Source organism: Gopherus evgoodei, chromosome 3 (assembly GCF_007399415.2).
Source record: "Gopherus evgoodei ecotype Sinaloan lineage chromosome 3, rGopEvg1_v1.p, whole genome shotgun sequence".
NCBI lineage: Eukaryota > Metazoa > Chordata > Testudines > Testudinidae > Gopherus > Gopherus evgoodei.
This window is the reverse complement of record NC_044324.1, coordinates 149536379-149552829: the sequence shown is the minus strand read 5'-3', so window position 1 is coordinate 149552829 and position 16451 is coordinate 149536379. Positions and strand designations below refer to the sequence as shown.

General features: G+C 38.4%; 1 protein-coding gene across 4 annotated transcripts in view; it reads left to right on the top strand.

Moving 5' to 3' along the window:
- Positions 1–12857, top strand: part of RGS7 (regulator of G protein signaling 7) — a 454835-nt gene extending 441978 nt beyond the window's left edge. For 2 of the 4 annotated variants that reach the window (XM_030556980.1, XM_030556982.1), the window contains 2 exons: positions 446–526; positions 12265–12857. In XM_030556980.1, coding sequence (XP_030412840.1) covers positions 446–520 — 75 coding nt within the window. In that variant the 3' untranslated portion in view covers positions 521–526; positions 12265–12857. The remainder of the gene's footprint in view (positions 1–445; positions 527–12264) is intronic. The other 2 variants (XM_030556981.1, XM_030556983.1) reach the window with 2 other exon arrangements.
- The last annotated feature ends 3594 nt before the right edge of the window (positions 12858–16451 follow it).

Here is a 16451-nt window from a genome sequence, read left to right as displayed (position 1 = left end):
TCCTAGATCGGGTCCGGCCAATTTTATAATGGGGCATGGAAGGGGGTGGGAAATAACCTGTAACAAATTTCCCCAACTTCTCTCAAGCCTAATAATGCTTCTCAGGTTCAAAGGTGCCTTGTGAGCAGTTGATGCTTATGATGCACTAGGAGTTTGTTTGAATGTCATTTCAGTGACACAGTACAAGCAACCACAAATCCTGCCTACACACTTCAATTCTGCTCTGTTCCTTATTCACCAAAATGTAAGAATTTATTTTTGAAAGATGTTGCAGCAAGGTAAAAATGGATGTTGGTGGATTTCTTATCCACATTTTCCCACCACCAGCCATGAGCTCCACCGATGTCTTCACTTACTGGATTATTTTTATTTGTGCCAGTCTTTAGGTCTTTTTTTGACATTGTGCAAGTTCAAACTAAAGCATTCAACACATTTATTTTTGTAGGGCAGAAACATCCCTATTTTTCCCTGCCATAAAAACTGTACACCAACACTGAGGGCGAGCACTAACCTGTTATGAAAAGAGGTAGAAAGATCTTGGATTATACTCAAGTTTGTCCGCATTGTCTGTTGAATTGTGCAGTTCACGCTGCTGTGTGTGTTTGTTGTGGCTTTTGCTGTGACTCTCGGTTAATGGAGCTGTGTGTGTTGAAATGAAAAGTATAAAAAGCTTCAGCAAAGATCATGGTTTTTGTTTTTAGTTTATAAGGGAGGAGGGGCAGTTCTCATAAACAGCCTCCTGTATAATGAGTTCTTAACTCCTTAAAATAAATTTATTTTATGTTAAACAAAAAAGAAACAAGTGAAGTGAAAGACCAAAGTTCTATGATGAGGCTGTGGGGGTATCTCACATGCTAAAAGAAAACAATATATATTTTTGATGTTTCATTATAGATAAAGGTTTCCTATAATACATAATGGGTATCTTATTTTGTAAAATCAGAAATTAATTTGGATTCAATGGGACAAAGTCACTAAAAGTCCAGGTTAAAGTTGTTAGGTAAAACTCATTAAAAATGAATAAATAGCTATGAAACAAACAAAAAAGTTTGAAACAAAAACCCCTATTTTTTGCATGGTGGTGTTGCCACAGCATGTTTCACTGTGATTTATGTATTGTCTAAAGAGATTGTTCTATAAAACAACTTTATACATAACACTCATACTTTCTTTCATTGAGATGTTTAATGGGAGTTCCTGTCTTATATAATCAAGGCTGCACTAATAAAGAAAACATGGGAACAATGACAGCATACTGTGACTTTTGAGAGCTAGACTTTTCCCAATTTACCAGTGGCAACCTACAATAATGGGGATAACTATGGGAGTTTTGAACCAAAGGTGGCCCAGTGCAGATGAAATGATTTCAGTCTGCCTAGTGCTGTTGAAAAGAAAATTTAGTCATCACTGCTAATATATAATAATAATAATAAATAATATGTAATGTCCAATATACAGATAAAACCCAGATTAAATATGAACTAGAATGTTAAATTTAATGCATGGTAAATCACTGAAGAATGTTACCCAAAGTAAATGTTAACTTTTCTGCAATGTATTCATTCTAACTGTATATGTATCTCTTCTCACTTTTCCTCCTACCCTCCGCCCCCTTTAATGACTTTTGTCTTTTGAACTTTGTCACCCTATACCCCAGAACAAGGTAGATGCCACAGAATGATTTGGGAAATTTGTATTAAGTAATAACAATTCTGAGATAGGGTAAGAACAATTTTAAAAAAGGGTGGAGAATAAAAGAGAGAGTGTAAAGGGAAGAGAGTCTGGGCAGGGGAAAGATTTTGGGGTGAATATAGCACTAAAGGGTGGCAAGTGAGGAAAGAATGGGTGGAATAATGGAGTAGTTGGCTAGAATTGAAAAGGGTGACAAAGTCTTCCCAATTGTGTGTTTAGCATTTTGCCTTGATATGTAGGTATTTGGTCCTTTTTTTTGTCCTGGCTTGTTACTGAGTAATGAGAGTGGGAATAAAATATTAGTACTCTTCTTATTTCTCCCACCACTACCAAGATGTAAGAAGGTTCTGGATAGGCTCAATTCTGCAAGCTGCTGAAAATCTTCTGTGTGGTGTTGAAACCCTCAACTCCCATTGTAAACAGCAGACTCTTGGCAACTCCCAGAATTGGTCCTAAAATGGGATCTTTATATTTGCAATATGATTCTATTGTTTGTGGTATCTCTTTTTAACTCAGAAAAAATCAACTCAGCATCACGTTTAAGGGAAGTCCTGCTCGTATCAACTGTGTCCACTCACATAAAAAGGGCCAAATATTCAAACACAGGCACTTCAGTTGCCATTGTGTAGTACACATGCACACACACTGAACAGTAACAGCACAGACATATCTGGACTTGCTGCTTGCTAATGGGAGTACTTGTGAACTCAACTGCTCACTTGTGAGCACAGCTTCCCACATTTATATGTACAATGTCCTGTTTGTGTGTGCACATGGATAGTTTCCATTCCCAGCAAAGGCATCTGTTTGAAAATTTGGCCCTAAAAAGTTCTAGGCATAGTCCCATCACTTAGAACATCAGTGATCATGACTGGATTGGAAACCAGGAGGACTTCCTGACTCAGGTGTGCATTGACCTCAATGTAACTACTTCAGTAGCAAGGTGCCACTGTATGGCAGATAGAGTGAGAAGTGGAATGAGGACTTCTGGATTTTGCAAACTAGCACCTGTCAGTTTACAAACTGATATATTTGTATAACAGTACCCTGGCTGGATTGTCTGTGGGGACTGTACCCCAGAACTCTGGAGCTAAAAGCATGGCCCTCTAACACTTGCACTTAAAGGGCCATAGAGGAGTACAGAGACACTCTGGGTTACATTTGCCTGCAAAAGCATTTGCTAAGTCAGAAAGTTCTCTTGAGATTTTCCCTTCATTATGCAATATAGTTATTTCTGTAACAGAACGATTCATTTTTCTGGCCATGTAACACAATTTAAAAAAAATTAGGACAGAAAAGCTAAATTCAATTTTGTGTTTCTTGGACACTGGAAAAAAGTCTCTCTAGAAAGCTCTCAGTAATTCAGTTCATTTTGTGAAAATCCTAATGCACCACATGCCATCAAATATTGATGAGCTATAGATATCAACATGTTTATATTGCCATATAAACTTCATCGCTGCAAAATTATAACCCTCCTCGTATTCTCTACTATAGATCAATATCAGTTAATGCCATAAAGATGTGCACTATATAGACACAATAATAGCAGGGAGAAAAGATTTCTATATAAATGTGGCATTTGTTACTGCTCACAATACATTTTACTAGTGTATAGAAATGAATAGCAAAAAGGCAAAATTATTCTGTTTATTTTGCCTTGGTATACTCAGAACTCCCAAATAACTGCAGAAAAACATTGCAGCACACTGAAAATGAAGTGGCATGTAGATGTTCAGTTTAGGCTTGTGCATGGATTTGGAATAGTAGCTACAGGCAAGGTGATCTCAGATCTTTCATGCATGCCTCTCTATCCCCCTGTGGAGCTGCTCACATTATGATGTGACCACAGTGGGAAAAGCAGGTTCTGTTTGCCTGATACCCCTGTTATAGTCCCGTAGGCAGGCAGGGTGCTGGAGAGGAGTCAGAGAGTGGGAGAACCTTTGGCTCCTCCCACTTCCCCTTCTTGCCCGGCCAGCCCAAGTACACAGGCTCCTGCTAACAGGGTTTGAGCTAGAGAGCTAAAAATAGCAGTGAAGATGTTGCAGCACAAGATCTCAAGCCCACCCTACCCCTTGAGTCTGATTTCAGGTGGCTAGCCTGAGTCTCCACTGGAGCCACAACATTCACACTGCTATTTTTAGCACACTAGCTCGTACCCCACTAGCTTGTCTGTCTACCCAGGCTGAGAAGCTCTCTTCCAGCTGCAGTGTAGATATACCCTAGCTGGACAAGAGGCATGCAGCTTCCCCACCAAAAACAGTAGAACAATGGAACAGGATGGTTTACACAGAAATCCTGCATCTTGGCAGGGGGTCAGACTAGATGTCTCTTGTGGTCCCTTCTAAACCCAGGATTCTGTAAGTAGCTAATTTACTCTGCCTCCCAGAGCAAGAGAGGAATTGTGACTGAGACAGAACTTGTTCTCTGATCTGTTTCTGGGGAGATGCAACAATGTAACACTCCCTAGACAAGGTAGATTGTAAGGTTACAGCCTATTGAGGGAAGTCTGTGTGTGTAGAGGGGAATTATGAACAAAGCACCACGTTGCTCACTGGGGTAGTGAGTAAGTAACAGCAAACCTACAAGCTTACTGTAACTCAAGCAGAGAGGGATGAAGAGATAGTTGGCTGCCAGCAAAGAGCAGGGCCAGCTCCAGGCACCAGCTTATCAAGCAGGTGCTTGGGGTGGCAACTCTGGAGCAGGGTGGCACTTTCAGGTATCCGGCGGCAATTCGGCGGAGGCTCCCTCACTCCCGCTGGGAGCGAAGGACCTACCGCTGAGTTGCCACAGATTGTGATCACGCCTTTTTTTCTTTTTTTGTCTGTTTGGGGCAGCAAAACCCCTGGAGCTGGCCCTGGTAAAGAGAACAATCCATGCAAGAGAGGGAGAGGCTTTTCTAGATCAGAAAAAGAGGCTGAGGTTAGGTAGAAGCTAGCTAATGTGTGTTAACTAACTGCAATATATAACCACAATCTTTCCATAGTGTGGATGCAGGTTAACACCTTTACCTCAACATAGCTGGCTGGGCTAATTCCCCCCATAATGCAATATGTCAGATGTGTGTGAGCAATAAGTGTGCTGTCTGAAGGCTTCGCCAGCTGCATGTTTGATTGCAATGTCAAAGTCCCCAAGCTTCAAAGCCAGCCTAGAAGTTCCCTGGAATAACGTATACACGTTCACTCTTTTTGTAGTACCTTAGCAGTGTATTTAAATCTTATCCTATCTCCTTTCAAATATCAACTGTAACACATTTTTGTGGAAATTAAAAATTAATAATGTAAAAAAAATCAGATCGCAACAATTTTTTCTGTGAAATTTCCAATCAAATGGATATTTTCATTGAATATCAAACATGTTATTGAAAAAAGATCATATAAAACTTAAATCATGAAATTTCAGTCAGCTCTGGTAATAAATGTAAGTGTAGAAACAAAAAAAAAATCTATACACGTGTTGCTATGTAAAGGAGCACAGATAAACCTAAGAGGCGGTATAGGAGAGAAATCCTTGAAAGATGACTTCTGTTTTTTAACTTTTCACCAAAATTTAGGATTCATGAAAGGTGCTGGATTGACAGCCTATTTACTGATGTTTTCCATCTACAAGCAGTGCCAGCTTCCTGCATCCTGCTGTACTCAATGTTCCTAAAGTCAAAATTGAAGGGATTTCCTTTAAGGTGATAGGCTAGTTTTATCTCCACATCCAGTGAGTTGTATCGCCTCACTGCAGAGACAGCAAAGGAGTGTGGAAGTTGCAAGTTGGTCTTTGTTTTGTTACATGTTTATACATCCATGACAAAACAAACATCACCAAACTCAGTTCATATAGTATACCAAGCAGCCGTCATATGATAGTAACCTTCACTCACTACCTATTAAGTGAGATGTGAACCAGTGACTTGAGTTGAAAAGTTTTATAGGATTCAGTGCTAAAGCCCTGAGACATTCACCCCTGCTTGCCTAATAGGCATATTTACCAGTGTCCCTTGATGTTATCATCTCCAGCCCAATGAGCAAACATTAAAGTACTTCATGCATGAGATGTGAAATTGTCAGGACCATTAAACACATGCTATTTTCACAATGGCTCAACAAAATATCACTTAGCATTGACATGTCAAATTGTGGCATACAGAAAGAAATTCAAGTTGTTTAAACTATCCTTCACACTTATTTCCATTAGGGAGTGATGGGGGTGATGGACTTTCTGTGTTGGTTTTGCATTCAATCATTTTAGGACCATGTTAGACAATAGATGTGAAAATTGCAATTGATTTCTCATGTTATCATTCTTAAGGGATCTTTGTGTACAAACATGTAAGATTTCATATGTAACAATGAAAGGAACTTAATGGAACCTCAATCACTGAACATTATGAATCCAATACAGAACTATGTGAGGGTTTTTACATTAGACTTGTGGAGTAAGTCTTCCCAGAAGCCAGTTTTGAGAACTAAAATGTACTAGTTTTCTACCAACAGTTAGAGCTGTTCGGGAATCTTTCAGTGAAACATTTTTTGTTAGAAAACCAAGTTAGCCAATTCATCAAAACTAAAACCTTTTAGGAGAGAGTGTTGGTTTCTATGCATTTCTTAACATCTCCCCACACCCCCAAATTGTCAAAAAATTCCATTCAGGCATTTTCTAAACAACAAATTCTGGTTTTCTGCTTCAAAATTACTTTTTGTTTCAAAATTTAAGCTAAATATTAAAAATATTTACATACATAAATGAAAATATTTTAAAATAAAATGTGGTCCAAATCTAAACAAAACATTTCACAGTTATTGAAATGAAACATTTTGATTGACTCAAAGCATTTAAAAAAATTGGTTCAAGATTTTCAAGATTTCAACTTTCAGGAAATATTTTCAAAATCATGCATAGCATTTCCTGCCCAACTCTGCCAACAATTAATCAAAATAAACAAAGAGCAATATTTTACTCCATTCCTAGTTAAGTTTTGCCTGGCTCCGGGATTTGGCCCAAAGTAATAGGACCGTATTTGGCAGGTTAGGTTTGAGATACAAATGACTAGAACCTAGCACCTCAAAGGTGCTTCACGTTATGTAGCCACTGCCTCCATCTCTCCCTGTATGCCAGGCTTCAATAACACGTGACTGCTCCTCTTTTCCACCCCACTGATCATTGCTGCAGTCTCAGAAAAAATAAAATCAGTTCACAAATCAGTCCCATTTTAAACTAACACACAAACCCTGGGTAAAATTTTCAAAAGTACACAAGTGACTTAGGAGCCATTGACTCTCATGAGAACTTAGGCTTCTAAGTCACTTAGGCAGTGTCTGAAAATGTTACCCTCTAAGCCTTATTTATTTTCTACTCCACACTTCAACTGTTAAGCATGTCAACCTTTCTCCCAGGTCCCAATCTAGGGAAGGCCTGAAGTTTCATTGAAGGAAAGAGCCACTAGTGAAGGAATAAAAGGAGAAACACAGAGGGGCAGAGACAGTGGTAAAATGGGGGACATAGCAAAACTGGGAAAGCCACTCACTCTCAGAGCCATTTTCTTCTCCCCTATTCACTCTGTCAATTAGTCACCTCCATCAGAGGTGGTCTGAGTGAAGCCACATCTTTGGCCATGATCTTACATTTTCCTTTTCCCTAGCCATAGGAGGGCAAATTCTTACAACAGGTTGAAGGGAAGAAGAATCTTGACCCTGCCCTGAACCCCCTACAAAGCCTATTGGGCTCCTTGGTACCGCTATTGTGGTGAGAATGCTTGTACAAGCTTTATAAATCTTGCTTCTTCCTACTTCCTGAAGCTGAAGCATACCCGTGTGACTATGGAAGATCTGTGGAAGATGGGGAAGGATTTTTGGCACAGAAAGTCACATTAAGGGGAATAATGGCTGGCTAAAGCCTACAAAAGTATTTATTTGAGTCTTACTCCGTGCTCCTTGATCTCTCCAGATGTCCTACTCCTAACAAATAAAGCCTTTATTTGTAGAAAGCTGGGATTTCACTTGGGAGTTTCTCATGCTGAAACCAGCCATATTGCCAGCATGCCACAGGTGTGTAACACATGAGCAGATGAATAACTGTGAGAGCAAAGGGTTTGGTAAAATTTCTTGATCTCATTATGTTCACGCCTGTGCATATTGTGCATCTGTCACACAGTTAGATGCTTGGGAGTTTATTACTAGCAGCTCTAGAGATATTGATGCGACTGAGTAGCATCTGCTCTAACAATGAAAAGAACATAAAAAGGGGCTTTTGAGCTTTCTCAACAGGAGCAGAAATGATTAAAATTAACCTTTTTAAAGGTTAAACAAGTATCTTCTCCTTTTCTTTCCCTCTACAATTCCTCTTCCATGTGTTTCTGTCCCAGCTCATATGGAGTTTTAATGTTGGCTTGTATAAACAAGTAAAGTATTTTATTGAAATTGTTGCTGGCATGTTTGTGAGTCATTCGAGACATTAGTATGGTGCTATGTCAATAAATCAGTGTTCTTCAGTTCTGATATGGTGTTTAATTGGATACGATTTTATATGTTTCTTTCTGGCCCTAAATAATCCCCAGAATTGCTTACTTGGTTTAGCTGGTTGTGTAATTTTCTCTATCTACTTTAAAGTACATTTGTACTCTGAGAAGTAACTACATAAAACATTAGCACCTTAATCAGCACATCTGCTGCCTGTGTGTATTCAGAGTTATACCTGCTCACTCTGCCAATACCTCTACTCTCTGTTTTGTTAGGCTTCGAAAGCCAACACAGAATTTGAGCTGGTTTCTGATTTAGCATGGCCATTATAACAGAATTGTTATCTAGATTCGAATTGCAGTGCAACATTCTTTTCTCAGTTACATCTGCGCAGACAAAATTGCTGGATTAGCACATCCTCTTACTTTTGGAAAAGTTCAGCTATGGGCCTCAGAGTACTACTCTGAAAAGAAACTATGTATCGGTATCATCTTGTTCCTTAACGGCTGTGTTGCCTGTAAGTATTCAGAAGCATATCTGCTGGGTTTTGTGACTCGCGCAGTTTTCTATTGTTTTTACTTCTGTTAGCACCCCAAGAGTAAATATATCAGAGAGAGAGAGAGAGAGAGTGCACTCTATTCCTTTTTGTGCTTCATCTACAGAATTGTTTACTAAATTCCAATCAGTTACACCTGTGGTACTCATGCACTGTTAATGAAGAAGCATAGGTGTCACTTAGATCATATTTGGCCTGCAGAATCTTTATTACAGTGATGATGCACAAGAAAAAAGAGCCCAACTTGAATGTCTGTTCACTGGATGATTTAGGAGAGGTGACATCTAGATAAAAACAACTTTTTTTGTAAATTGAGCACATCTGGGATTCCTTGAGAGGCAATAAATATAAAACCCTACCTTGCTATTTTTAAATAGTCAGTTTTCAGAGTAGAAGTACACGTTAGAATAGATTTGAAGTGTACAGCTTTCTAGACCTTGAGGTAAAGATTCTTCAAACTGGAACTTATTAGCTTTGTTTGATGTCCAAGCCAGAATGCAATCCAACTCTTTCTTAGCTGCTTTGGCTCCATATGTTAATATAAACAGAATGTAGTTAAATCTTGTTTTCACACTGAAGTGCACAGATATGATTCCAAATGCACAAATGAAGCAGATCTGTTGAATAAGAAGCTGCCATGTTTAAATAGCCTCTTTTCTGACCAGAACCACGTTTTAATTGTAAAGTAGTTCTCTTGCCATCTTCTAGAATGGGACACATGAAGTTCCATGCACATTGTTCAGCTACCTTTGCCGCATTTCATATTTTAAAGCAGTAGAATAGTCTTCTTGGGGAAGTAGTGCAGCCCCATTGCTTGGCAATTTGAAAGCTAGAGTGGCCAAAAGATTGGAAAACATACTAGGGGAGCAAGATGGAGGAAATTAATGCTATAGAGGGTCTTTTCCATTACTCACCTTTGTTGTTGTATGAATCTGTAGTATTTTCAACTGTCCTGTTATAATTTAAAGCTAATTTGTAAATACTAAAAACTGGTCATAACCAGTTACCACATCTATGGAGCAACTTTAAAATAGTGCATGTAATGGATTGTGCATGTCTCAAAATTCAAATTAACAATCAAAACTGCCACTGTTTGCCTGGTTTTGAATCAAAATTTCCTCATTTTTACAAGATATCATAAATGCCTCCCCAAAACCACTGGCATGGAAAGGGATCAGAACCTGGCCCTAGTTCATTGAACATTTCACAAACTTCAAAACTTTCAAAAACCTAGTGCTAGTATGGTATTTGCAGCTTAAAGCTGAATAAGAATCTTCTGTTGTCTGATGTCATAACAAATGCTTTATCACAGTGCTGATAATTGCTGATCTGTGTAGTTTTCTCAGATCCATGTTCAGGAGAGTGCACTGTTGTACAAATCAATGTCCTAGTGAAGCCCACAGACTTCACAGCAGGGATTTCATTATCTCAAGATCTTCTGAATGAATATGTATTCAGAAAGTTGCAAAGCCCATATGCACTAATCCATATACTTAAATACATGCTTAACATTATACATATGAATAATTTCATAAAAATCAAAGTTAAGCATGTGCTTATGTATTTTGCTGGGATTTTCAAATCAGCCTAAAGGAGTTAGCTTCCCAAATGCTATTAAAACGTAATGGGAGTTGAGTGCAGAACTTTCTTAGACTCCTTTGAAAATGTCTCCTTAAATTATCCATCTAATTATCATACAGCTATGTGACATTCCTTGCCCCCTTAAAAAGAAAATAAGTGAAAACAATGTAACATTATAGGTTATAAACTGCAGTCTGGAAAAACTACTTTTTTCTCAAAGCTTAACAAAGACACAGACCCCAGCCAAATAAAGTCAGAATAATAACTCACCCAAGAGAATTATAATTATAAATAAATAAGCATGAGACTTAAAATTTCATTACAAACTAATTTCATTATTGGGCAATGACAGATTTGTCACTTCTTTGAGACCACTTAACTTTCAGCCCCAGTTCTGAAAAGAACTTAATCTTGTGCTTAAAGCTTAAATATTAGGGACTCAATTTTACGTGAATTGCAGCACCCACAAAAATATTAAAAATATGAACATGTTGAATGTATGAGTGCAAAATAACTCAGATCTAATAATGTTTTTTTTAAATAGTTTATTGGCAGAAACCAGTCAAACATTTCCTAGATTAGTTTAGTTGCTGACCAATTTATGTAATCTGCAATCTGGAACAGTGAGAGTGGACATGTGCATTGAAAGTGTTGCATAAAATGGTTGCTTCATGTGCAACTTACGCGCTGTAAAATGGGATATGGGTGAGTGAGTGAGGAGGCTGGAGGCAGAGATAAGAGAGAGTAGTTGGGAGCAGACTTGCCTTCTTCTGAAGTACCAACTAGTCTTACTGTCAGAGGCAGCATATTGATGGCCTCTAATCCAGCATGGCAGATCATGTGTTCTGTTAAAAACAAATAGGTTGTAGTGGGGGAAAATTGCATCCAGATTACTGAAAGTTCTGTTCTTTGTACTTATAAATGTAAGAGCTATTTTAGTTCATTTTTGTGAAAATCCACTCCAGTTGATATGCTGATGCATCATATTTCAGCACGTGTTTACAGTTGAGTTATGAATCCCTGTGAGGGGAAAATTGAATTTATGATGAATATAGATATCAACATCAGATTTATTTGTGTAAGTCAGCTGAGTAATAATAATACAGCAAACATAACAGAAATAACTTTTCACTGACATGACAAAAAGAGACTTTTTTGCCATGCAATTAGTGTAAAAAATATAGAATTTGTCGGAAGTTTTGATTTTTCCCATCTCTCATATTCTCTGTGAAATCTGCTTACTCTTTCTATGAGTAGCAGCAGATTTTCACTAGTTATGCTGCATTGTAGATTTTCCTCTCCTGCACTCTAGATCCAGTCCCTGGGGGCATTCATTCCATCTTATTACCAGGGTTAGTTAAGATGCCAAAATATACCTTTATATCAGCAGGAATTCCTAACAAAGTAATGAAATGGAATCCATGGGACCTCAAAGCATTGTGTTATGTACCTGTACAATACTTGTAAACAGGAATATTCCTTCTCTCCCCCCTAAAAAACAACAACTTTAGCTTAGCTCACAGGAAGGATGTTTTCCTAATTGTATTCAATGTATAATCTGCCTTGTGCACTTAGCCACCCTTCAAAGTGGATTATATAATTTCTTGGACTGGAATCATTGCAGTTCAGAACATTCATCTCAATGCATTCTGAGGCATGCTGAATTGCAGTAGCCACCTTGAAGCTATTTTAAGCCATAGGCTTGCTGCTAAGAACAAATAGATCATTTTGGATGTTACTGTGTAGTTTATAATTTTCTGGATTATTATGCAAAACTATCTCTCTGTTGGCAGTTTTGGATTCAGGTTTCTGCAGGTGTTCAAAGTATAAAGCAAAAAAGTTTTCCAAATTTAAGTTTTGACATTAGCTCCCATTGGTGCCCCCATAATGTTGCCACATCACTGTGAATTTGCTAGGTGCTTGCTGATGAATAGGTTTTCGGTGATCATGCCTCTGTTTTCTGTTTTTTTGTTTTTATCTTTTCCTCAGGGGAAATCGCTCACTTCAAAGAGGTTAACCAGTCTAGTGCAGTCCTACTAAAAGGATCATCCTTGTAGCATGGAAGCAGACTCAAATCATTATACATACTTTGTAGCTCACTGATTGCCTGAATCAGAGGACAGTAGAACAAGATGTTGCATGAGCAAGGACCTGACTTGTTTTCTTTTGTGTATACTAAGGCATTACAGACTCCGAGGGACTCTCTAACCTTTCGATGCCTCCATTTTGAAAATTGTCTGCTCACTTCCTCCTTCATATCAAGCTGGATCTGTGTCATTTTATTTTCTGCAAGCTCAAGTACAGTGAAAAAAAAAGCTTCTGCTAGACACAGTTTATTAAAAAATACTATCCTTACACAAACTGGAAGAAATGTAAAAAAAATATGCATATACTAATAAATATACATATGGCATCACATTTATTGCACAATAAATTAGCACAGCAGGTTCCATTTCACTGACGTATTCACACAGAGAAAGAAAGCCTGTGTCTTTGTCTGTTGTCTGTATATTCTTTGTTAATGTTTCTTGCATTTATTTTTATACCATATTTAAAAAAGAACACCTTTTAATCCAAATGTATTAAAGTTGATCCTTTCTCTGTAAATTTGTGTATGTTTATATTGTTGTTTTATCTTTCATTAAAAGATGCAGAATCTCTTTCCTTTGGTAAATTTGGGATTTCGATGCTGAGCCAGAAAAACAGAAAGCCATCTTGAAAAGTGATTCAAAGTGGAGTTCTGAGTGCACTTTCAAATGACACCCTGGAGTTCCATGTTTGCTGATTAACTCACTCCAGATCAAACATACCTGCTTTACAAGTGGTGATGATGCAGTTCTGGCGGGACCCAACTGAGAGTGCCAATTCAGGACCAATTGCTCAAACAGGGCAGTCACAGCCCAAGGCTGGGGTTTTTCCACCTCTAAGGCAAACCAAATCAGCCAGACAAAAATGACTTCGGTTTTACCCCACTGGCTGACCACAAGTCACACAAGCAATTTCCTTAGACACTACAGTCTCCCAGTATCACCACCAGTGCCACCCGTCCTGGGGAAGAATGGTTATGAAAACCAACACCCCAGTAAAAGAAAAAGGTTCTCTCAATCTCAAAGGACCAAGCCCCAGACCCTGGTCAATATACACATTAGATCTTACCCACAAATCATGCTTTTGCCAATCCTTTAGAATCTAAAATCTAAAGGTTTATTCATAAAGGGAAAAAGGTAGAAATGAGAGCTAGAATTGGTTAAATGGAATCAATTACATACAGTAATGGCAAAGTTCTTAGTTCAGGCTTGTAGCAGTGATGGAGTAAACTGCAGGTTTAAATCAAGTCTCTGGAGTACATCCCCCACTGGGATGGGTCATCAGTTCCTTATGTAGAGCTTCAGCTTGTAGCAAAGTCCCTCCAGAGGTAGGAAGCAGGATTGAAGACAAGATGGAGATGAGGCATCAGCCTTATATAGGCTCTTCCAGGTGTAAGAACACTTCTTTGTTCTTACTGTGGAAAATTACAGCAAAATGGAGTTTGCAGTCACATGGGCCAGTTCCTGCACACCCTGCTGAGTTACAAGGCGTATCTGCCTCCTCTCAATGGGTCAGTTGTGTAGGTGATGATCCTTAATGCGCCATCAAGCAGGCTAAGCAGAGCTAACACCAACTTGTCGGGGGTGTCGCCCAGAACTACAGCACCAATTTGAAATACTGACAGTATACAGCCAATACTTATAACTTCAACTACAAAATGATACAGACATACAGACAGCATAATCATAACCAGCAACCCATAATCTGGTTTTAGACACCTTATATGACCCCCTTTACATAGGATTTGGTGCCACTACAGGACCTTTGTTGCAAACCATGTTCTATATGGTCCCAGTTTATATTAATAACGTCACACAAGTACAAAAAAAAAGAGTTTTTTCTAACTATCAACCAAGCCAAGTCAGCTTGTGCTCTGGATCAGATTGGGTTCTTTTCATCTTATTCATCAGCAGCAGTAAATAAATGAAATGTTTGCAAGCTAGATTAGACCCCTTTTCTCTGCAAATAAAGTCCCCAGTGACACCCGTGTAACAAGATTGAAATTTAGCAAATATTTCCACTGAAGTGCAAGAAGAAATAGAGTTCAGTTCATTGTTTTAGCCCTGTTAATAAAAAGCAGTAAAACGTAAGTCACTCACTGACGTGAGCAAAGCTGACTGAATGCATACAGAGAGCAGAGCTGTTGTGCAAGAAAATGTTACTTTCCCACAATCATTTTTGATAGTATTTTTTTTTAACTAAAAAGATGATACTGTGGTTCAAGACACTGTTTTCAAAGAGCAGTCCCTTTACTGCAAATGTCATGTCTTTGAATTCCAATTCAAGGGCTCCGTTCTGCTCAATTATTATGCAAATAGTTCTTTCTTTGGGATTATTCATATAAGTAAGGATTTATTGTTCAAGGTTGGCAAAATCAGGTCCCAAAATGGCAAAGAGATTGCAAGTTTCTCACACTTCGAAGCCATGTTGAGTAGGAAAATGTAAGATATCTCTTTGGCCTAAAGAAATAGCACTTTTAACTGGTACAGAATCCATGAGAAAAGTAGCTAGCACTACCTGAGACTGAAAGGGAAAAGAAGAAGGAAAATTATGCTGAAAATCAAGGAAAACAACCAGACATTGATACTTTGAGGGCATAATACTGCATATAAGCCAACCCCACTGAAAAGAGGGAATGGTCTTTTTATTAAGGCACAGGGCTGTGGCTCAAGAGATCTGAGTTCTAATCCCATCTCTGCCACAAACTTCCTGTGTGACCCTGTGCAAGGGCTTTTTTGAGAAAGGGGTGATTGGTATGTATAACACACACACATATTCTTAGCCCCACTATAAATAGGATAAACAAATGGGAGGGGGAAACGTTAATGTATTTTTTCTTTTCTATCACAGCAGCAGTAGGTAAATTTCCATATTTGGGATGGAACGTGGCAGGTGTTATTGTTGGGAATAAACACTCCATTCCAGTTGTGGGCGGGAAGTGAAGAATGCCATGTCCAGGTTAATCTACAAAAGGAAGTGTATATAAGATTAACTACCCAAACTTTAACTTAGCCTGCTCTTTAGCCTTGGCCCAGTAAAGTATTTAACGGCATGCTTAACTTGAACCATGAGTCATGCCATTGATTTCACGTTAAGTGCTCTAATGCATTGCTGCTTTGAGGCTCTAATGAACACAAGTAGTAAGGATTTCAATCTTACGCCTTTAGAACTCATTTTTTGGATAACCTAACTTGAGTCATCTTAGAGCTCTCTCAGAATAAATAAATAAAAGTTGGGGCAATCATACACCAGATGGGTGACACATGTAGGGTCAGTCATTCTGTGTCATGGGTAGTGATGAGCAAATGAGTGGGAATAAAATAAATGAACCAAACCTTTACACACAGCAAAAAATCATCCAGGAACCCAACATTTTTGAAGTTTGAAATTTTTAAGCTAGTGTTCCTTTCCACCAATAATTTGTTATTTTTAGATGATGCTTCACCTAGGCTAGGACTGGAATGCGAGTATTAGAATGCCATAAGTGTGTTTTGTTCTTTTGATTCACCTAACTCTTTAGCAGGAAAAACTGGACCTTTCACATGAGAGCCTGATTGTACAGGATCTCCATTCAGATGAACCCAGTACAATCAAGAGGTGTAAGTAATTCAGATGGTATGGAAATAAATATCCAGTCTTTCGAGTGGTTATTCAGCATTAAAGCCAAACTCTCAACCCTTTAAGAATGACTTTTCCTTAACAACAGGCCAATTTATCAGATACAGACTTTGAAAGCTCTGAAGCATGTGTGCTGGGCAATTTATTGAAATGAAGTGCCCTTTTTCACTTCTCAGAGCCATGTAATGATCTATATTTCTCTCTCCTGCTGTCATTATGATCATTCTTCCAACAATTGCATCAAATGATACACCACCTGTATCTCATTAAAAGTTAACTAAGTAGATACCAAAGTCTGTTCTGAATCATCACCATTCAAGTGGGGGACATTTCAAATGCATGCAGTAGCTATTCCAGATGGAGCACAGTCACAAGAACAAAGATTCTTCAGATCACTTTGGAACAGGCTGGCCAATCAAAAAGTTTGGTAAGTATATTGAAATACATCCATTTGTGTGTGTTCCTGCTCC